We start from the raw sequence: 23,576 nt of genomic DNA, 5'->3' as shown, positions 1-23,576 counted from the left end.
TTGTTAAGTGCTCCATTGTTTACGTTCTTGGGTCACGAAGAAGAAAGGGCTATGAATTTCAGTCCACACATTTCAAGTGAGCAATCAATGCAGCTTTATTTGAACTAAACTTAATTTCTGACAGAAGCCTCAATTATCCTGGTGGGAGAGGACTTTCAGTGAATCCAATGTCTCTTCGCTTTCCCCTAGGGCCTACCTGAGGCTGAGGGGTGAGGAGAGGCATTTAATCATCTAATTATGCAAGCATTTCCCCAGCCACCCAGTCCCCTCTAGCCCTCTGTCATCAGTCCCTGTACAGGTCAGTGCCACGGCCTCCTCATTCCAGCTGAAGGTCACCTGAGAGTCAGTCGGCAGCTCCCTGGGCCTCACTCTGACCAGCCTGCAGGGAGCCTTCGGCTGGGTTGTCTGTCTGTGGCCTCTGCCAGGCTATCTGGTTCCCGGCAGTCGCAGGGCTGGAAGAGGCCAAGCTCCAGTGTCCAGCCACTTCCCAGGCCTGCTCCAGAGAGGAGTGTGTTGGGGAGTAGTCCCCTCTCCTCTGGGAGCTGCTTCCCACCCCCAACAACCTTGGATTTCGACCCAGGGGAGGAGTGGGGAAGGTGGACACCTGCAGGAACGTGATGGCGCAGGTCTTTCCCTCCTCAGCTTCCGGAGGATTCTCTTCTCTTTCCAGTCGGATCATCTTTCCTGTGCCATCTGGAGACAGGGAGGAACTGGCCCAGGCAGTTCCCAAATCATCCCTCCAGACTTGAGATTCCTTGGGGCCTCAGCTTTTGAGACTCAAAACTGCAGAGTTTACTCCTTTGTTCTCTGAGTTCCTCTATACCCTCCCTGCCCTGAGGCCCTAAGTGTGGAATGCTTCGCTGAGGGAATGGAGAAGAGCCAGGGGGTGCCAGGAAACTCTGGGAAGAATGTTGGTAACAACTGTGTTTCAAACTGTTAGCCCTCAAAGAAAGCATGAGAAGCAACTGATTAACTGCCTAGTGCCTGGAATACAGTGCATTTGCTTTTTCATTCATTCGTTCCATTTTTATCAAAAGCCTACTGGGTGACAAGCAACCTTTGTGGAATGGATAAAGGTCTGAGTTGAGGGACATTGAGGCCAGGCAGCCTGGCTCACCACTGAGGCCTCTGTTTACAGAGAGTGGTCTTGGGGGTGGGCCCTGCTGAGAAGTTCCCTGCCAAATCAGAAAAGGAAGTGCCTGCCCCACCCCCGCAGCCCACCCTGGCCATGCACAGGGACCTGACTAGCGCAGCCTCTTCCGAAAGCCTGTTCAGGAACCCAGATGACAGGCTCAGGTGTTGCCAAGCACGTGTTTGGGAGCAATCACTTAATGACAGAAGATGGCTTTTCCATCCTCAACATCTGCCTGATTAAATTGTGGGACAAAACTGGTATCCTTCACTTCAAGGCTGATTCCCAAATATTCTAAGCTCCTGAGATTCCAAGAGGTTGGAGGAAAACAATGCTTGATTACTCCAAAATGCTGTCTGCCCCTCTCATTAATTCCTCCCCATTCCCTTCTCCCTCTCTGCTCATAATCGCCTCGTGTGCAGCTACTCTGGGAGGATCTGCCTTGGGCCAGGTCTGCTATGGCCAGATACATCTGCCACCCAGGTGTTTGACTTTAGAGTGGGTATCTAGATGGCCAGAGGGAACCAGGCCCAGTGGATGCTGAACTTGCCTCTCCAGGCTGCCTTGCTGATGAGCACACAGTCTTCCCTTGGCTGTTTCTGTTCTTGTTCTTTCCATGTCAAATGAAAGGGAGACACTGGATGGAAATTGGGAATGATCACCAGTTTTTGTTTGAACGTCCTCGTTAGGTCCTGGTCATTGTCTTGTAAAGACTAGGGAAGTTTCGCTTCTTCACTTGCATCGGCCGTGCAGGTGGTCTTGTAGTTCTCAGACTCTCCAGGCTCATTGCCAGCTTGGGATTGTGCGTGTGACCTAAAGTGTTCTCTCCACCCTCCCTCTTCACCTGCTCACTACATGCTCATGAATTCCTACTCATCCTACAGGTCCTGACTCTTTATTGAGTACTTCCCTAACTCTACCTCCAGAGAAGGCAATGTGTTCCCAGAGTCATCTTAAGCTCATGGCCCAACCACATGAACAAATCAGTCATCAATATCTGGAAAAGACAGAACCAATTTGAATTCTCTGATACTTGGTGCAACTATTCTGGATTGTTTAAATAGAGAATAATGTGTGATTATCCTGAAGCTTCCAGTCTGCATTTCATCTGACAGAAAAATCACAGAGCGCGAGCTAGAACTCATAGTTGTGTAAACCTCTTTGACTTCACTCTCTAAGGTGAAAACAAGGGTAAAGATCACTTCCCAGGAGGGAGATTTTAGGCCTATAACTGACCCCTCTAATCCTCGGTCTTTTCACAGATAAAGTGTGGTTGGGAGGACTGCCTACCTTGAACAGTGTTGTGAGGTTTGGCTAGAAAGTATCTAAAGCTTCTAGCAGCTGCCTGGCACGTAGTATGGGGGTTAATAAATGGTATTAATTACTGTTATTACTGCTTTTACTACTACTATTATTATGTGGTATATGACTAAATTTATAAAGTAATTTTCACTGTGGATTATGTCTTATGTAATTTGGAGACATTTCTAGTGAGCAGGGAAACACGTCTCATGAAATAATTCATTTGCAAGCAAAATCAAAACATTTTGAAATTTACCAGGCCAAAATGATGGAGCCTGGAGGTTGAAGGGTGGGCAGTACCTGGCAAATCTCAGAACTCCAGGCTTCCCCCAGTCAGGATGGGTTAGAAACAAGACCACACCTCTCGCTCCCAACTCTGCTACCCTTGCCTGGTGGAAGCCCATCCTCTCTCACCTGGTTGGACAAACGCTCCTGACTACTCACCTGTGCCCCTCACACACACCATGCAGCCCATCACCTTCACCAGCAGGTGTTTCCAAAGCACATACCTGTTCACACCTCACATACCTGTTCATACCTCACATCCAGGTTCCCTGGATGGGAACCTTTCCTTGGCTCCCCTTTTCCCTCAGGACAGAGTCTAAGACACTTGGATGGCAAAGGTAGATCTCCGAAAAAAGAATACTGTCTTTGAAGAGCTGATGTCACCATCGGCACGGCATCCAACCATCCAGTCATTCATTCAATGTGCATGCGCAGAGCCTGCCTGGGCGGGGCAATTTTCTCAGTACAGAGAACACAGGTGTAAAGGAACAGCCTCTGCCCTCAAGGAGCCTACCTCTAGTCAGGTGGGAATGAAACACAATGAATAATATGTAATGCAATTTAATGCCAAATATTGATAAATGCTTTGAAGAAAAATAGGAAAGATTGACTATTAACAAGAAGACCATCAGAATGTCCCATAGACCAAGCAGAGTCAGGTTTATTCCCTACTCCTTGAGGGGGAACATCTCCCTGACAGGGTCTTAGCAGTGTCCCAGAAAGGGGAGGTGGGGCAGGTGTGGACCGGGTTCTGGGGTCTGGGTGGGTCTCTCAGTGTGGGGCTCTGATTGGCATTGGACTACTTTAAGAATGGTGGACCTCTCAATCTTGATAAATCAATAGTTACTTGATAAGTGAGCAGTTTCCCTAGTTGTCCTAATAAGTCTGTTGTTCAGATAAATTGATTTTGATAAGTTTCTTAAGTAAATCATGAAGTATTTTTACTTGATTATAGACTTATCTTTCTGAGCAAGAATTTTCTAGAACGAATAGGAAAGTCATGAAAGTCATGTTGATGGAGGTGGCTTTGGTTCCCTGTGCTGACATTCAGCTATCTCAGCGCTCTCAGGGCTAAGCATGCAACAGAGGTCACCCCAGGTCATTACCTGGGGTGTGTCGTGCAACTCTCAGTATGGGCTTGCCAGATTTAGCAAATCAGAAATATTTTGTCTGGCAACCCTATTGGAGTGCGGTGAATTTTTCAGTGAATTGTCTATATATTAAATCTAGATTGTCAGCTTCTCCTACAGCATCAGAATAACTTGCAGCATCCAGACCATGTTCCCACAAGGCATCAGCTAAGCTGAGCTGAGCTGCTCCCTTTGTACCAGCACAGGATGATCCCTCATTCCCCACAGTTTCCACTCAGCCCTGTGGGGACCTGAGTTTGGGAGCTCAGGAATGGACGCAGGCTCCCTCGGATGAGCTGGGTGTGTTTGGACAAGTCCCCTTCCTTCTCTGTGCCCTGGAACATGAGCTGGAGAGTCAGAGGAGCTGGACACATCCCTCCAGCTCTGTGAGCCACCCATGTGGATATTTGAGTGCTGCTGTGCATTAACTACAGTCACAAACATCCAGCTCAGAGGTGTTTGGCAAATATATGTGACCATTCTATTATGGGTTTTGAAATGTTTGGAAATCTGACCCCTGATTTTGTTATAATCTCTTTGGTAACTGTTATTAGGTGGTGACCTAATAAGAAATTATTAACTGGGGAGCTATAATTTGGAAGCTCATAATTTTCTTAATGGACATTGATTTGTGTAACCCTGATTAAAATACAATGAAGCCTGGGGCTTACATGTTTTATTCTGAAAGGTTGAAAGAATGGGAATTGACTCTAAAAATGTATTGGCTTGAAAACTTTATTGAAATAATATTATTTGAAGAGTTTTGTGAGCATAAAATGATCTGACAAAAACGATTCGATGCCAGCTCCAATGGCCTCAGAAAGCTGAGGGAATATAGGTTTCTTCAGATGAAGTCTGGAAAAATGCTTCCAGATTACCTCATGGGTGAAAAGAAAATTATTATTCCATTCCACAGCCCTGCTAATTCTTTTCAACGTTGATTCTGTCAAGTAATTAGAACCCAAATGGAGGAAACATTTGTAATTGTCATTTATTATACTTTACCTAAGGTGACTGCTCCCAAGAAGCTCTGACAGGACAAAAACAAAATGATTATGAAAGAAATGTGTAGACAAATGGCTCAGGCCTTCCTACACACATTCCCAGAAGCCAGTCACAGACAGTGGGTGAGGATGGTTCCATATTAAAATAGGCCTCCACAGCTATGAGTCTTCAAAGAAAATCTTCTGCTATTGCATTGTCAATCGAGTGATAATGAGTCCTGTCTACCCTCCCTCTCTCTCACCACGGACATATATCATGTAGCTCTTTGTTACTCAAAAGCATGTTTAAGAAAGATTACTCCCCCCTGCTTACCACAGGGAATACTTCAGAAGTGAAATATGCAATCAGTTAGGGGGTTATATTTAAAATACCTCCTCCCCTTTTATCACTGTATTTCTTCACTCGGCATAGGCTAAAAAATGAGGTGTGTCTGCTGCTGGGAGAATGTTTTTTTCCCCTGATTTCTGAAATAATGCCATACCTTGGAGGTTAATGTTCAGGCTTTACCAAGATATAATAAATGAATATTGCTTTGATCTAAATATTTTTCAAAAAGTTGTTGCCAATCCTTCTCCCTCCACTATAATCTTTTAAGAAAGCCTTTGGATTTGCCAGTCTGACACCCAGGGGGACGTGAGTGCAGCTGCCTTTTCTCCCCCGTCATCTTTGCGAGGATACTCTGTTCTCAGTTTCGCCCAAATTAGTCCCAGGATTTCAGTTGTCTTTTTTGTCCAACATTCCATCATGCGATTCATTAAAATCTTCACATGAAATATTTAACAGATGAGTTATGTCATAATTCACATTATGGTTTTAAGTTGTTATTCATGTGGTAAGTCATTTATCCTGGACATTAGCAGACCCCTGGAATGGGCTCATATTTGATATGAGGAAGGTTGGAGTTCTTTTCCTTGACGCTCCAGAACAGTGGCCTTATTCCAAACCCCCCGTTAATCGTGAAATATTCCAAAAAAGTGACATTCAGATTCACTGTTAGTTCTACTTGCAAGTAACTATTTTGAAAACAAAGAAAACATTTAAACAAATGTGGCTAGGCTAACAGCTATTACAGTTGACCCTTAATTAAGGCAAGTCGGAATTCAAATGTGCCAGGCCTTGTTACTCTCACTGCTAGCACTCATTGCCATTGTGCAGAAAGGAATGAAAATTCAGGGATTCTGTCAAAGAGGGGGCTGAGGACAGGGTGGGAGATAATAACCCAGCTTGTAAAAATAGCCACTATCTTGTTTGAGAAATATGACCAGTAAGGAGCTGATTTTCTGGATGAGATAATGTATGGCCAGCATATATTTGTAGAATTTGGGTTTTAAGAAAACTTGCTCCACTCCTATGTTCTGAAATACATGGGAAATCCCTAGCAGGTATTTTATTTATTAACTTATTCAGGTTTTATCTTCTCTAATGGATTGGACTCTATTAGAAGAAAATGCTCCTGTTTGTGGGCCAAGTCAGGGCAGCTCTGGGATCTGTTTGTCCGCCTGTCATTGGAGAGAAGTAACTGTCCACGTGCTGCGAGCAGTACCCAGTCTGTTGAGAAGCCCTGTGGCCAGGTAGCCTGGTTGATGAGCACGTGGAGCTGATGGTGCCAGTATCGGGGACAATAACCTTCTTGGATTCTGTACACTGAATCCAAGAGTTTCAGGGTGGAGCACACCTTTCATTAATCCTGAAGGGAAAAAAATTCATTCCAAAAGCTTGCTTAGCTGAAAGAGAATCATCGCCTTCCATTTTCTGCTTCATTTTGCCAGGGCTCACGTAGTCTTTTTTCTCTTCTTTGGTGTCATAATTTTATAGGGTGTTTACCCACCTTTATTACACCCTAAAAGCATTGCTAGCAGTGGACAGTATGGATTTATCATGGATGAATTTTCTGTTCAATCTCAATATATTGGCATGAATGGTGTACTTTGTGGTGAAATCCAAGAATAAAGGCTAAAAAACTCTTGGTACAAATCATAACATGAATATTGACAATACTCTCAAGCCTTTAGGGTGTTCTAATATACATTTGATTTTGTATCATTTACTCCCAACCCACAAAAGTTCTGTTCAGAAGCTAGAGCCAGTGTGGCTCTCTTTGTAGAGACAGAGAGGTGAAGTGAGGGACCCAAGGGCACACAGCAGTCTTAGAAACAGTGTTCACTTGGTAGAAATTTTCCTGGTTATAATTCGTTGATGGCGGCAGGATGGTTTTTCTCTCTCCTGGATGCGCTCTCCGTTTGTATATGAATACATTGTATGGAAGTAGGGGCGTTTGTGTGAACTTGTGTGCCAGACATGGTGAGCACTATTTTACAAACCGGATTTGTGCTCCTAGGGGTATGTTGCAAGTTGAGGCCAACCCCATAGAAAATTATTTCTAAATGAATACAATATGAAAAAGTTATTTTATTTCTAATTTTACTTGTGACATTGTTCTTTGGTGAGTCTCAGATTACATTTGAATGCATGTCTATTAACCTGATATGAGATGCATGCATGATTTCATCTTGAATGTATTTGAATATAATAGCACTGGAAATGTAATTTGTATTCTCAAATTTTATAAGCAAAATAAATAAATCTTGGGGGTGGTAGCCACATTGAGCATATTGCATCGATTTCTTTGGGTTTCTCTCAAACTAATTACCAACTTCCCCTTGCAAATCCAGGTCTTCTCACACCAGCAGTTCTATCTGATCTAAATCCTCCGTACCTAAGTCATCTTCATTTCTTCCACCTCATGGGAGTAGGTAGCATGGACAGGTCTGTGGAGAACTTTATGTTTGATTCTTAAGGAGTGCTAGTGTCCTGTGATCCTGTTATCACTGATCACTGTCCAACAGAGCCACCTGCAATGATGGAAATGTTCTAGATCTGCATGGTCCAATACAGTAGTCAACAGCCCCACTGAGCACTGAAAATGTGACTAGTGCAACAAAGGAAGTAAATTATTAATTTTTTAAATTTTAATTTAAGTGGCCACACTAGCCACATGTAGCTAGTGGCCACCAATTTGGACCGGAACATTTGAGGTCAGCTGTCTGTTCCAGTTCAAGTGCACTAATCATTGACATTCTGCAAATGAAATGGCTGTATGTTTTGGTGCTTGGACAATGCTCTTTGCTCATCTTCATCAGCTCTGAGCATCCTGAAGTGTGATCCTCTCTTCAGTGGTTTGCCTGCCCTCCCCACGCTCCACCTCTGGCTGTTGCATCCCTCATGTTGCATCCTTCAAGACAACGACCATCCAGCACATACTGTGTTTCTGATGAACATGGGAGGAAAAGAAGGAGGGAAAAAGTAGGCTAGAAGGAAGTTAGAAAGTTAGGGAAAGAGGAAGTCTGGAAAGAAGATACTTCGTGGAAGGTCAGTGGTCTGTATTGCTGAGCTAAGTCTGTACTCAGGCCCGCTTAGAGTATTGAGATGAGTTACAGAAACAGTAACCTGCGTAGTTCAAATCAAAAGAGATGTCAGTGCTTCAGCTGCCTGAGTATTTTGTGTGAAGAACTCTGGGCCTCTTGGGGATGGCAATCCTCATGACAATGATTTTGGTGTTTTGCTGGTTTCCAAAGACCATCCCAGTATCTTAGTGTCGCTGTCCTAGGAGGCTCACACAATATTGGCTTGTTGGAAAAGATCACAAGGGATACTTTTTTCTGCATCTATTCTGTTCTTGGGAGGTGAGTAAGGTGCCACCAGATGCTGTCATGGAAAGGGGACTCTGTCTCTATCCTTGTGGTGGAAGTTCCTACCAGGGAGCCGGGGAATGCTCGCCTTCAAATGGAAGGAAGGAGCGCATGAACTCCCAGAGAAATATGTTGATGATTTTCTGGACCGTCTAAAGAATTTCAAACCCCAGGAATGGTGTTTTTATTTTCTGCATTCTCTTTGGGACTTAGGTTTCGCTAAAGTATCTTATGTCCTTGTTTTTCTTATTAAATGAGCAAGATTGACTTGAATCAGAATATACTGTTATGGCTTGAAATGTTGTTGAAAGAACCAAATGGACGGGCATGACAAATATCTCAGGTTCCATTTGGGATATAGGAGGGGTCAGGGGAGAGAGTGGGACTTGCTGAAGTAATAATGACTTTTTTCTGATAAAAGTTGAAGAAAGAAAAAAATACACGTGGAACAAAACAAAGGAAAATAGTGAAAGGGAGCTAGATTTCTGTTTGTGGAAGCTCATGTTTGTTTTTCTGAATAGAGTTGGCCATAGAATGCTCTTAAGCACTTTTGTTTGTTTGTGAGGGAGAATTTTTATTCTGGTTTTTTGGTATGGGCCCCCCCCCCCCCCACTTTAAATCACGTTCATGCTTAAGAGATAATTAGCCTAATGCACCAAGTGGCTGTGGCTGCCTAACCCGTCTCACTCTCCTTGTCTCCCACTGGCTGGGCCATTTCCCTAGTACTTCCTCCTCAAGGCTTGCACGGTGGACTTTCTAAAATATAGATCTGAGGTCCTGCCCCTTCTCTACTTAAAACATCTTAAATGGCCCCTCAGACCCTACAGCAAATCTCAGCAAACTTGTTCTGTAAAGGGCCAAACAGTAAGTACCATAGGCTTTGTGAGCCATTCAGTCTCTGTTGCAATTCCTCAACATTGCCACTGTGCCATGGACAGTGTGCAGGCAAATGAGTGTGGCTCTGTCCCAATAAAACTTTATTTACAAAAAGAGGCTGGATTTGGCCCTTGAGCCAACCCCTAGCCTACGGGATATTCTTTAGAATCGTTGGCCTGAGATTCAAGACCTTTTGCCATTTGACCTCAGCCTGCACAACCAAGTCCAGCTCCCGTTCTTTCAAGCATCAGAAGACACCATGGTCTTTTAAAAGGCTCCATACTTTTACCTGTGCTGTTTCTGCACTTGGATTACCATCTTCTTCCATTCTTACTTTTCCTGTGAGTTAGATCTCCATGTCTTACCTTACACAAAGCTCTCACCAACTCCCCTAGGCCAAGCCCACCCCATCCTCTGTGCTCCGTGGTTCTTTGTTTATGCTTCTGACATCACACTTACCATGTGGTCACTCCCCACCTAGATGCTGACGGGGCATCTGGTCTCATTCCCCTTTGTACTTAGCTTGGAGCTCAGCACAGAGAAGACCACTGAACCAATGGTCATGAAGTTGACCCACCAATGGGCTTGTGACTCTCCTCATCAGAGAGAAGTATATTAACTTGTAGGTGAAAATACTACAAACCCAGATGTGCTGTGGGAAGCCAGGGGCCAGAATAGCTGGAGGGGGCATGAGGATCAGTCAGCAAAAACACAGCCAGGGCAAAACCAAGCACACCCATTGCAGTCAGGACTGTCTGGGAAGCCCTTTGACATGGACCTCATGGCCCAGACAGGGAGTGAGTGAGGAGCGAGGGAAGTGGCGTCTAGTTTAGGGCATCAGGACCAGGGAGAGGATGCAGCCTGCTGGAGGGAGATCAGAGAGAAGCAGCCTGCATGATTAATGGGATGGAGGGACTGACTCATGAGGAAAGATTAAAGCACTCTGAGGAGCTGGGGTACAGACCGAAAGGGGCAGATGATAGCAGGCTGCAAGTATGTGAGATGGGTAAACACCCAGGAGGGAGCAGCTAGCGTCATTAGGGAGGTGAAAACAGGGGCTCCATCAGAAAATGGGAGGGGTGCTTAGAAAGGGCACGGGTCACTGATGGGGGAACCCAGTAGATGATGGGTGGGGTTGGGGCAACTCTGGGCTGCTGGAACTAGAAACACCGTGGAAAGGTCACTGTGGTGTAACTCTTTCAGGGACTCCCCTGCTTTTATCCTACAGGGTCTTGAAACCTGCCGTGGCTGTTGACCTTGGCCCTAAGAGGTGGCCTCTGAATTACTCTCTGACTACCAGCCTGGGAAGAGCTGCGAGAGGATAGCCGCAGAGGGGGACACACAGAGGAAGAGGGAGAAACTCATTTTCTACCTTCTCTTAGATACCAGTGATTGGATGTCACAACAATTTTGAGGCCCTCTGCTCTGAAGTCAGTTTTCTGCCGCGCCTCCCTGTCTCTGGTAGAACTAAAGATACTCATTCCCAGCCCCTTCTTAAGCATAAGGCAGGCTCTCACCTCTGCTGCTCGTGGATCCGAGCAAAACCCAGCTCACACCTGGCTCACAGCATCCTCGGTTGGCTCATCCCCAGCAGGGATATGGCCCATCAGGCGTTTTGGAAGAGAAGATTTATTTGAAACTGTAGTAAACAGCTCTCGGGCTCCAAAATCAGCTTCCTTCAGGTATTCTCTGAAATTTTCTCCAGAGCTAGGAAGGGCAGCTCCTGTTTTAGACTGACAAAGTGATAGATCCTTGCTGGCCAATTTGCTAGGGACCATAGAGCAGCCGTGCTCAACCCTTGCTGCACATTCACCCGGGGCGCTTTTTAAACATACCCATACCTAGACACCACTTTCAGAAATTCTAATTTAAATGGTCTTGGTGCAGAAGGGGACAGCACCCAGGCATCAGTACTTTCTCTTGAAGTTCTTGGGTGGTTCTCTGTTGAGAACTGCCACTGAAAAACCCTTTATTTGGGTGTGATTATAATTCATGCTGCTGTTACTCCTCCATCTTTTTCTATAACTACTGACTATAATCATCTAAAAGGTTTTTTAAAAAGCAAGCATTTACCAATGGATTGTCTGTGTGTTCAGCACCAAATGTGTGCTTTGCAGGGATCCAGTGGGGAGCGAGAACAGGTCCCTGCCTTTGGGGAGCTTATGGTCCAGGGTGTGGAGGACACTGAGGGCTAAGCAGGATGGACACAGGCTGCTGGAATGGTGCATTTCAGAGACTTCCCATTCTGCATATTGCATATTGCTAAGCTATGTTTGGCTCTAATCTTATGCTAGAATCTGACCTTCTAAGTCCAAAGATAGAGGATGAGTCTCTCCAAATGTACGTACCTCCAGTCAACCTTGACTCTCAGGGCTTGCTTCAACAATTTCTTTAGGAAGTGGAAATGCATTTGAAAGTTATAAGGGTAATAGCTGAAGACCTTCATGAATCTCCAGGCTCCTGGAGCCAGCACAGCAATGATTACCCAAGTAGGGGGTCTAACATGTGGCATGCAAGATTTTAAGAGAATATGAGTGAACTTTTTTTTTGTAATTGTGTATTTCTTTTGATGGGTATTATTACTTAGGTTGAACTTACTTTAGGTATTTAAGTAAAGGAAAAAAGTGTGGAAAAATAAATAACAATACTCTTGGTATGCAGATAAGGCAAAAATTGGGGAGGTTGTGTGCAACGGACTGAAGTTTACAAAACTGCCCTGGGTGGGGAGTCCAGCATTTCCCGTACAAAGTCTCATTCTTTCTTTCCAGCTCCTCTCCAGTTTTCTCATCATCTGACAAGCTTTTTGCCCTGACTTGAGCACTTTTCTGAAGTGGTTTCAAGAGTCACATTGTCTTGGCTTCATCGAGAGAAATATTGTGAGCGTATTCATGTCTTAGATCTGAGGTTCCACCAAATTCTACTTCCCAAAGTTTCATCCTTTCTTAACCTCTTTCATGTCTGTATGTTTCTCTCACTGGAAGTAAGATTGCCTCTTGCTTTAGGGAGTTTTTCACAGATAAGCAAAGAATTGTATAATTCCACCAGTTGTAGGGGAGAGGTCATTGAGATGTGGATACTGGGGGCCACTTACGCTAGGTCACATCATAGCAAAGTGACTCGCTTCCGAATACCTTCCTCATGACAAGTGCTTTTCAAATGTTATATCTCGAGAACACACGCCTAGTACACATTTTAGACATGTAAGTTCCTACAGTAATAAGTGTAACAGGAACTCTGAAGAAACAGTGATCTTTTGAATATCTTTTTTTTCATTCCTGTTTTCATCTTGTGTTGGGGAGGGTGACTTGAGGTGACCACAAGTATATGAATTTTAGAAATACTCGAGTGGCATGTCTCCAAACAGCCATCAGCGCTGTGCTCAGCCTGTTCTTTATCAAGAGTTCTCCGAGTCCAGGTAATGTTGAGAATTCCTAACCTGAAAGATGAAATGTCTTAGTTGGATGCTTCACAGTAGATTTCGTTTTTAAGTGTTCTTATCTGATATGCTTACCTCAGCTTCTTGCCATAATGGGTAATTTTCAGTGATAATCTTAAATAATTGTGTAAAGGGATCCCTAATGCCTTGTTTTGTTTATAATTTGTCCCAGCTGTAGGCATTCAGATGAAACTTGAATTTTTCCAAAGGAAGTTCTGGACTGCCAGCAGACAGGTAAGTTATAATCAGCATATTGAAGCATTAGCAACACTGTTATTATACAGGTGTTCACATTTGGGTACCCGGAGTCTAAAAGTGCCAGATTTCCGATGAATGTTTGTAAAATGAACTGCTGGCTGCTCAGATTACCTTTCATTTCACTGCAAAATGAAGGGCTGTCAGCATGTTAGACACCACATGCTGGGACAGCGGGGAGTTTTCTCCTACAAACTGTTTTAATTGTGAAATCAAGGTAGTGACTTTCCAAAGGAGAAGTTTTTCTTTTAAATCTTGGGGACTTTTGTGAATTTTCATAGTGACTTTTTTCTAATCTTGTGGTGCCCTGTTGTTTATCTGTGAATCTCTTTATTGCACTTTTGAAGGCCTTTGCATAATTAAATTTGACTAAACACGCATCTGCCTTCTTTGGCCAGAGGGCTTCTCTGCCTTGGAGAATCTGGGAGCATTCTTTTCTTGCACTATACTCTCTGTACTAAGTCGTCTCAGTGGTATTTATTCAGTAATTCAGCAGAAATGGCAACTGATAAGTTGCCTCCATCTGCCCAGTTCTCAATGTTACAATGTTATATCATTTCTTAAATGAAGATACTTTGGGAAACCATAAACTAAGGACACAGACAGGAGTGGGAATTTTTTTTTTTAATTTACTGGAGATTAATTTAAAATTAAATAATTACATAATTATATTTCTTGTTACTTAAAGATTTAATATCTTAAAAAGGTATCAGTATTGAACAACAACATAAATTAAAATGAAAAAGAGCCAGCCTCCCTCCAAAATTGTCCTTTACGTTGTTATTTGGAGTTGATATGATCCGAGAAAGAGCAGGCAAGACTCACCGTGGAGCATTCCTTTGGATGAAATTTGGTATTTGCATAACAGGCAAGGACTTTGATAGCTTGTCTCCCAGTGGCTAAGTGGCAGCCACAGTAGACGCTGGGATGGCCAAGTAACACGTTTCCCCTTGCTTTCCCCCTCCTCCCACACAGTGCGCCTCTCTGGATGGCAAATGCTCCATCAGCTGCGATGACGAGGTAAGATGGCCTCCTGGCCTTGTGTCTGGCCTGGCCAAGGGGAGGTGACAGAGAGTGCTTTCTCACCAAGGAATGCCACTGTCCACAGAGCCAGGTCTGACAGATTGCTCTGGGCCAGTCTCCAGAAACCCAAAGACATTTGCTTTGTTTCTTTTTTTCCCCCAATCAGACCATTTATAAGAGCTGGAGAAATGTGCTTTAAATGTCCCACGGACAGCACTATTGGAATTTTGGCATTTTATAAGAAGTAATACAAATTACTGCCGTTTCAAGCTCACGTTACAATTCTCAAAGCTTCTGCCCTGTGCACGGTGTTATCTCTATCCTCATAACAACCCAAGGAAATAGGTAGGAATTATTGTCCTGTTTTGCAGATAAGAAAACTGAGGATCAGAGAAATGAAATGACTTGCTTAATTTCATGAAGTAAATGAACGGAAAAACTAGGAGTTGAAAACTCAGAATTTTTCATTTTAGCATTGTGTTTCCCTCCTACAACTGCTTTTCCCTCCCTTCCTTCCTCTCTCTTTATCTCTCTTTCTCTCTGGGAGGAGGAATTTGAATCCCACATGTAACAATAGAAGAAAAAAATGTACCACTGCCATAAGTGTGTCCACTGGACTTGTGTTTCATAGCATTCAATCCCACACACCATGTTTTGGAGTGAGCAATTGTGTGGTGGCCTTTTCACCTGGGTTTACGTAGCCAATCTCTCTCAGTGTTAGCTAAACATTAGTCAATACATAAGCTGTAACTTCCAATAATCATGTATTTATATTCCTTCTGTATACCACAAGGTTTAAAGAAATCCTAACCAAACATAATTTCAACACAGAAAATATAGATTAGAAGTAGATTTCAAAAAAGTAGGCAAATGAAAAACAAATAGAGAAATATAAAAGGGAATACAGGATGAAATTAAAACATACAATGCTCGGTCCCCAAAGGTCTGGCTACCAGTTTAAAAAAAATCATAACTATTTTATGAATTCCTATCCAAAGAATAAAAGCCGATCATTCAGCTTTTTAGCAGAAGCCTGACTTTTTCTGACCATTAGATCACAACAAATTTTCCTTTAGGAAAGAGCACCCTGTGATGTTTTATGATCAACGCCAATTCAGTAAGTTTGGGGATGCTGTTCCTAGCATAGTCAAGTGGCCTCAAAGCTCTCCTCTGTCTTTGAGACATTTATTGTCATTTTGGGGTGTTTGACTCAAGAACAACACAGCTCAATAATAATATTGATTAATCAGTGTCACGAGCCCCTGTGTTACATCCTTTACTTGCATGGTAGGTGTAATTACTAATCCCATTTACAGTAAGAGAACTGAATATAGTTCATTGGTTAGTTGGGTGACTATATGGTGGTTGCCTGGTGGGATGGTGTTGGTTTGGATAGTTGGTTCGTTGGTTGGTTGGTTAGTTGGCTCATTGGGTAGGTGTCTGGTTGGTTGATAAGTTGGTTACTGGTTGGTTGGTTGAATGGTAAATGGATAGTTGGTTAAACAATTTGATGAATAAAGCCAGAAGCAGTAACCTTCCTACAACCCACTCTGCCTCTGTGCACCCTCACATATACAAACAAATGGAAATGACAACTTGAATAGTCATCAAATCCACAATTAAAATTAGCTTTTTAAAAAAAAAAAGTGGAAATGGATCCCCACTTAGAGTTAGAAACATCCAATATATGTTTGCTGTTCAATGACTGATTTCACAGGTGGTATAGAATGATCATTAAAGGTACAGGCTATAGAGTTAGGATAGCTTCAAATTGTGACTCTGATAGTAATAAACTATGTGACCTTGGGCAAGTTTCTAAACCTCTGTCTGCCTTAATTTCCTCAACTATACAATGGGGATAAAATATCCGCCTGACAGAATAAAGGTGAGGAATGAATGAGATGATATGTGAAAAATGCATGGCACAGCTCCTGGCAAATGGTAAGAACTCGGTAACTGTTAGTTATAAACCCAAAATGTCTGCAGACTTTTTCTTCTCTTAGAGTAGTGGTTCACCCGAGTCTAAAACCTCAGACAGCAATCGCATATGCACTTTAACCAACTGACAACTTCTCTGGGCATACTAAGCACAAGCTATGATGCCTCCCTTGCTACTAATGATCTCCATTAGCAGCTATTGGGATAAGCCCCCAATCAAATGTCATTTACAAGTTCTGATACTTTGAAAATTAGGCATTGAATTTGGTCTGATTTCTGAACTTGATCTGATGCTTGAATGTCCTGATTTTGTACTTTAAAACTGCCATCCATTTCCCATTTTGACTCTAAGTTTTGGCTTCAGGCAACCAATTGACATAGTTTTAAATGGAAAAGCCAGCCCTGCCTTCCCACTGAGGCCCCTTTCCAACCTTTCAGCAGACTCTTTCCATGTGTCATTCTCCTTTCATAACTTTTAATTAAGCCTTTGAGACCATGTCCCTCCTCTCCCCCAACTGCCCTGTAGTGATCAGGTCCCCATTAAAAACAGCTGTGGGGGCTCATTAAGTTCACATGCTTCTGGCTTCTCCTCTGCACTGAAGACCTGGCCCAACTTCCTCAGACTTATCAGACACGCTTTGCCGTGGATCCACTCCAGCTCCTCTGTCTCTCCCATCAGTGGACTCCCTGGGCTCTGGCTGGAGTGCCCTCTGCTGGTGGGTGGAGTCTGTATGGCCAGGTGTCTTCTCATCTTGCAGAGATGCATCTTTGGTTGGCCCAGGCAGCGCCTGAGCCACGCGACTTGGAGGGCCTGGCTCTGAGCCTGACTGAAGACTTTTACAGAGCTCCATTTCACCCAGGGAGAGTGTTAACTTCAGAGTGCAGAGGCAACACCTCATATGCTCACTCATTCCTTCAAGACATGTTTACTGAGCACTTCTATGTCCCTGTTACCTCTGACCACTGGAGATTCAATGGGAAGCAGAGTCAGAACTGGCCCCTTCCCCTCCAGGAGCTAACTGGTTATCAGGGGAGATAAACAAATGTGATTATCAATTGTGAGGAATGCTTCGAATTAAACTAATGAGAGGTGGTCAGGTGAGGGGTCTCTGAGGAGGTAACATTTAAATCAACTGAAGATAGAGAAGGAGATGACATTGAAGACAATGCCCAGCGCATGAGAATTACTTTACAGGCAGAGATCACCACATGCCTGCAACGTGCTGAGGTGGCAAAGAGTTACTGTGGTCTATGGAGACACAGTTGACTCAGATGGAAGGGAAGAAGGAAGGCCAGGCCCACCTCTGGTCTCAGACTGACCCATGGGAACCATTGTCTTCTCACTCCTCTCATTCTCTTCTCCACTCATCTTTCCAATGGCCACCATCTCCTAGTGAGGGCACCAGTATTTTGCAAAGGAAGTGGGAGATGAGAAGTTTCTCTCCTACTGGGGCATTTGGAGGAGGTGTGAGGGCAGTGAGTGGATGGAAAATTTCATCTTCAAATTCATCTGTCAACCTCTTTTGTTCCAAAGGCATTGAAATTAATAATCATGATTAGACTTTGTAAGTCCTTGGAGGCATTTCCCCTGGAATCTGAAAGACCTCCTTGAAGCATGATGGGCTGGGTGAAGGGCGAGATCCAACTTGCCAGGTGCCTCCACCTCCGGAACCACCCAGCCCAGCCTTGGGGGGATTGAGGGTCATTGGAATAGCTCTTGAGGGCAAGGGCACAGGGGACCCCTACCAGGTACTTCTTTCCAAAGTGATTCCTTTGTAAAAATTTTTCAAAAGACAGTATTTTGATGTGATAGTTGATCTGTGATGGAAAGATCCGTCAAGTGGTGTGAAGTAAGGCTCAGTCTGTTCGACAGTTGAAATGGGAGGGATCAGATTGTGAGACCTGGAGACCTTACCCGTAGTAAGGAGTGGCCTCTTTGTATGCCTGTGATGCAGAGGCACAGGTCCCATTCTCAGGTGTAAGGACCTAGCTCCCCTCTTGCCCCTTCCTCTCTCGCTCTCTCATCAAAATGAAAATAACAGGCAGTACAATACTGGCTTCTAAGTGAGTTGTTTCAATTCCTTGCTCAGGGTGCACCAATCAAAACAAACAAAAGACATCCCTCAAAACAAAGGCAAAACAAAAAGCAACAAAGCTCAGCTAACCTGCCTGCACAACCTCTTGCTATGAACTATGGAATGAATTCCCTTTCTGAGAAACTCTGAATTTATAGCATTCGGATACTTCCACAGATGACACATAGTAGGTGACGGATAAACATTATTTGCTGAGTGGATGTCATCGCAGGTTCTTCGAGGACCTTCTGTGCACAATGCACTTTATGCTGTACTCAGCACTTTACACTCACCCTCCCACTTAATCTTCTCAACGACCCTACTTAATAGTTGTTGCTATCTCCATCTTTCAGATAAGAAAACTGAGACTCAGAGTGTTAAAAGGCTTTGCTTAAGGTCACGCTGATAGCAATGTCAGGGTCTCTGATTCTCAAGCTAGTATCTTAGCCTCAAGGCTAACACCACCTTCCAGTTAACACAGCTTGGCGCACCATTTCTCACTCGCATCAGCTTTCCTTGCTGTCCGTGACTGCCCGATTCCCATGGCCTGGTTTGAGGCCTTAACCTCATGTATCTACCTGATCTGCCTCTGTGACCCAGAATCAGACTTCTGTGAGCAATTTTGAGTCATCAAATAGTTAAAGAAAGATGTCCTTTTTTAAAAACCAACTTCTTACTTCCTCTCACTCCCTGTCTTTATCTCTGCCTTTTTCAAACAACCTCAACCCAAGATGTTTTGTCAAAGGTGGCTGTGGAGTAGGTATTTACAACTCTTGACAAAGCTTAGAGCTCCTGGGTTCTCCAAGCCCTTCTGCCTGTCCGTCCACCCTGGGGACAAGGGGATAGGCAGAGACCTTCTGAGATGTTTGGCTTAATTTGGGGCAAAAGTATCGTAGTGAGAAATAGCTGAGAAAATATCTCCTCTGTTTCCTTTTACTGGAGGGAGAGTATGGAGAAGGCAATCGAATATTATTTGTTGTTAAAAAGACGTAGAGAAAACAATTGGTCAGACTGGCATCTGGCTCATTCTGTCCTGACTATTCCATAACGCAGTACTCTGCTCATCTAACTGCAGTGAGCTTGCTCCACTCCACTGCACTTCCCAATAACCATTTAATCCAAGTGGTTGTTGTCGGCAGGTCTATTTAGGAAGTCATCATGGTGACTGAATTTACCTAACCTAATGGTATTGCCTGTAATGAAAACTAAATGGCACCTTTCGGATTCAGTGACCCAGGTCTACATCAATGACACAGCATCCTTGCTTTTGACCTGTGATTTTCTCAGTGATTTGTAAATCACAGTGTTGGCAGTATCCGTTTCTCATTTAATAGAATGGCCAAGTCTTTTTATAATCAATGGAACCTTGAAATTCAAATTGACCCATCAACAGTACAGTGTGGCATCTTCTCTGCCACCAAGGTGCAGTCAGGGAATCCTAATTCAAGGGGGAAAAAAGTGAATTTAAAAAATGTTAAATGGAAGCACGGCCCAGAAAGTAAGTGCCAGTGGGTGCTCAGTATAGAGGAAACAAATTCACTTCCCCAGCCCTCACCGAGAGAGCATGTCCACTGTGCTGGAGCAAAATGAGGCACCTCTGGAGGAAGTGGAAGCTTAGGCACACAGTACTCCAAAGACTTGGCCAGTCCTCCTCCTGGTCCTCTTCCCGTCACCAACTGGTGGGGTGGAGGATAATCTGACCAAATTGAGTGGGTCGTCAAATGTGTTTTTAGACTCTAGCCTATAATGGGCTTTTTTTTCTCTTCCATAGATTGTACCTCAGCAAATGATGGGGATGTACAGAAAATCCCCCTGAGCTGTTTCTGATTAAGTCTCTTGGTTTCAGATATTAGCTTAAGAGTTGTGTGCTTGGAGAGTCAAGGAACTTACAATTGGGGTCAATACCACTTGATCAAACTGCCTCAAAACAGTAGTCATTTTTGTTGTGTTTGCTTGTTTTCAGCCATAGCAATAACATCTCGGGCACATGGTGCATTGACTGGTCTGGCTGATTTTTCTGTCATTTGTTGTGTTGCCGTTGGTAACACGTGACAGATGAGATCTGTCCTTAGCTATACATATGTTGAAGGATTGCTTTTTATCAAACAAGGAAAGGCTTCCATGAGCAGGCAACACCCCAGGGCCTTAACTATGTTCTATTGTCTTTAGGAAGGCAGAGGGGGTTGACCAGAGGAAGCTTTGGAGTCACATAGCACTGGATTCATGTCCTGCTTGCTTCACTGTGTGACCTGGGGGAAGGTAACATCTCTGGGCCTCAGTTTTCCCTGTCCAAGAAGATAATCCCAACTTGACACGTGACAACTAAGGATTGCATGAGTTGATGTCCTCCTGTAGCTGCTGTTCTTTTTCTTTCTTTTTTTTTTTGAGGAAGATTAGCCCTGAGCTAACATCTGCTGCCAATCTTCCTCTTTTTGCTGAGGAAGACTGGCCCTGAGCTAAGATCCGTGCCCATCTTCCTCTACTTTATATGTGGCACGCCTACCACAGCAAGTGGTGCCATGTCCACACCCAGGATCCTAACCGGTGAACCCTGGGCCGCTGAAGTGGAACGTGTGCACTTAACCACTGCGCTACCAGGCCGGCCCCTTCTTCTTCTTAATTATTATTATTATTATTAATTATTATTATTAGAGAGGATTGCATGTTTTATGAAAAACTTCCTTGTATGATAGTTTTTAACTGGTGTTCTCCCAAACTTGCCATCTTTCTATTTTTATGCCTTGGGTTTCCAAGTTCTGAGTTGAAACAGCCTTCTCCCCTACTCTAGAACTCTTCCCTCTGTTCCTTCCACTCTGGAAGAGAGTGGGAGCAAGGGTGGATACCTAAGAAGTGAGTCTCCTAATGGCCAGTCCCACCTGGATTCCACCCACTGCTGGCCATTATAGGGAGCACAGAGGTCCTCATTTTCAAGAAATGAGGGCAGGAAAAGAACCAAATATTTACAGCAAATAATGAAAGGTTTCACTGAAGGTTTGTCTCTAAATAAAGTGGAAACTGTAAAAATATTTTTATTTAACAAATTTAGGTTATAATTGCAGTTGTAATTTAATTCTCCAAGCAAGGAAACAAATTTAGTGGGGTTTGGAAATAGGGAATAAAATGTTTCTGATAAAATTATAAAAATCACAACATAGAATCTTTCACTTTACATTTGATTTTCTCAGAATGATCACAAGGGGAGTCAAATACAGTAGTTTAATCAGTTTTCCCAGGAGTATCTGTTAGTCCTTTGCTTTTGAAATCATTCTCCTCGAAAGCATCTTTCATGGTATCTGTGGTGATTTTTTCTTTCTTTGTGTGTTACCACTGACAGATCCTAATGTGCCAATGGCTTCCTGTGTGATTGGAGCAGATCTCCAACATCACTTTGATGGACTTTTTGAAATCCTGTCTCTTTCTCAAGATTTTCAGTTGACTTTGTAATCTGTTTGCCTCATACATGCCTTGTATTGTCCAACATCTACATCATTAGATGAACAGAGAGATATTAAGCAAATAGGTGTAATAGCAAGAGTGCTAATTGGCCAGGCATGTTTGAGTAGGAGCTAATTTTATAGTTAAGGATGGAAGTGAGTTATGATGATCTTTGATTCTCTCTGCAACTGTGAGGATATGGATAGTCAATATCCAAATATTGAGGCCACTGCTCTATGAACATGTATTTATTGATTGGAGGTTGACCTCCCTTTGCTTCAGTGTCTGTATGTGCAAAATGAGGATCATGACATTCATATAAAAATGGATATGGATTTGTCTAATACGACCCAATGTAGACTGGGTTAAAACTCGTTGGAGTACTAGTGTGACCTAAAAATAACATTGCTGTCCAAAAGAACTTTCTACAGTGCTGGAAATGTCCAAAAGTATAATCACTAGCCACAGGTAGTGCAGAGCACTTGAAATGTGACTAGTGCAACCGAGGAGATGGATTTTCAATTTTATTTAATTTTAATTAACTTAAAAATTAAATTTAAATCTGCATGTAGCTGGTGCCTGCCATATTGGACAGCACAGCTCTATTAGATGGCTTCCGTAATGCTGTCTCCTAAAAACAGAGAAAGTTTGTCAAGACTCCTACCAGGGCCAATGTAGTGTCGATGCAGCCAAGAGCTTCTTCACATAGCAAGAGTGTGACCAGTGTGACCCAAATCATTCATCTGGCCCCTTTCGATAACTGAGAGAAACTGTGTTGCTCACCAAAGCAGCCAACTGTTTGATAAAAGGTGCTAGCAGGGCTTTTAATTTTCTGCTGATTCTCTACCACTGCCTCGTAATAAAGGGTAAATCTTTGGGACCAACTCGCTGCTGTACTTTTGTGCCTGACTAAGACCAACTCCGCGGACAGGTAAACGTCCCAGAAAACACCAGCCCTGCGGTGGCCTGTGGCTAGAGGGAATTTAGCTCAGGGTAAAGATATGTTACAAATTAAATGTTGCAGTCGGTATGTGAAGCTGCAATAAATAGAAACTGAGTTACATCAAGGACAGAATTAAACCTTAAGTTTAAACTCCACAGCACTGTAATTAAAACTTAGCCTGTAGCAAATCATTCACTTGAGATTAAAGTAGTGTGGGGGAAGCAGAGGTTTGGGTTTACCTTGCTTTCTACAATTTATAAGTCTGAGCTACCAAAAGCTAACAGCCCTGCCCCCAAATCCAGCTCCCAATTAAAAACACAGTTTGAAAACCTTTAGGAGGCCTGAGGGGCCCCTTTAACACAAGTCTGCCCCTTCCCCCCTGCCTAAGTCTATGAACAAATTAAAAAATATTACCTGGTCCCCTGATGGTCTTCTGAGCTGACACGGTGTTTTCATTAATACATCATTAGAGTAATGACATTGTGCTGGCGTTTTACTTTCAAAACAGCCTGCTCTTCAGCCGCTATGAATGCAGGCTCGGGGGCCTCTGAACACTTTGTTCCTGGGAAAAATTATTCGGGTCTGTAACAACAAAAAAAAAGAAAGACAAACTGTAATTAATAATTTTTTAATGTATATTCTTTTTATCCTAATCTGGGATGTTCAAGGCCTGCTTGGTGGTTTGTTTTTATTAGTTTTGCAAAGTAAACACTGGGGTTAGCTTCACCATGGCCTTAACAACTAGAGCCAGCAAGCATTTCCAATTCCCCAAAAACAACCTAAAATAGGTTCCTCTCAGGTCGGAAGTACGTCATTTCACGTAAAAGCAGTCTGAGGATCCCAAGTTGAAACTGCGGTATTTTTATTTTCTAGACAGTGAACTGTTACCTCATAGACAATAATGGATTTATTCTGGTATCGGAAGACTACACACAGGTGAGTGAGAAATTTCTACCAAGTCTGAGTAAGGAGCTCAGACTGTGCTCGGGTCAGGGGGAGCAAATTATGGTGTGAAAGCTTTGAGACAATCATCTATATTTAAGAGGTAATAG

The 23,576-nt window shown here is 43.4% G+C and overlaps 1 protein-coding gene across 3 annotated transcripts in view; it reads left to right on the top strand.

The window, feature by feature from the left end:
* The window catches only part of CACNA2D3 (calcium voltage-gated channel auxiliary subunit alpha2delta 3), an 827,558-nt gene that overhangs the window by 735,366 nt on the left and 68,616 nt on the right, over positions 1-23,576 (top strand). For all 3 annotated transcript variants that reach the window (XM_046679102.1, XM_046679095.1, XM_046679111.1), the window contains 3 exons: positions 13,028-13,089; positions 14,086-14,130; positions 23,398-23,460. In XM_046679102.1, coding sequence (XP_046535058.1) covers positions 13,028-13,089; positions 14,086-14,130; positions 23,398-23,460 — 170 coding nt within the window. The remainder of the gene's footprint in view (positions 1-13,027; positions 13,090-14,085; positions 14,131-23,397; positions 23,461-23,576) is intronic.

The sequence above is a fragment of the Equus quagga genome, chromosome 1 (genome assembly GCF_021613505.1).
Source record: "Equus quagga isolate Etosha38 chromosome 1, UCLA_HA_Equagga_1.0, whole genome shotgun sequence".
Classification (NCBI taxonomy): domain Eukaryota; kingdom Metazoa; phylum Chordata; class Mammalia; order Perissodactyla; family Equidae; genus Equus; species Equus quagga.
This window is presented reverse-complemented; position numbering and strand designations above follow the sequence as displayed.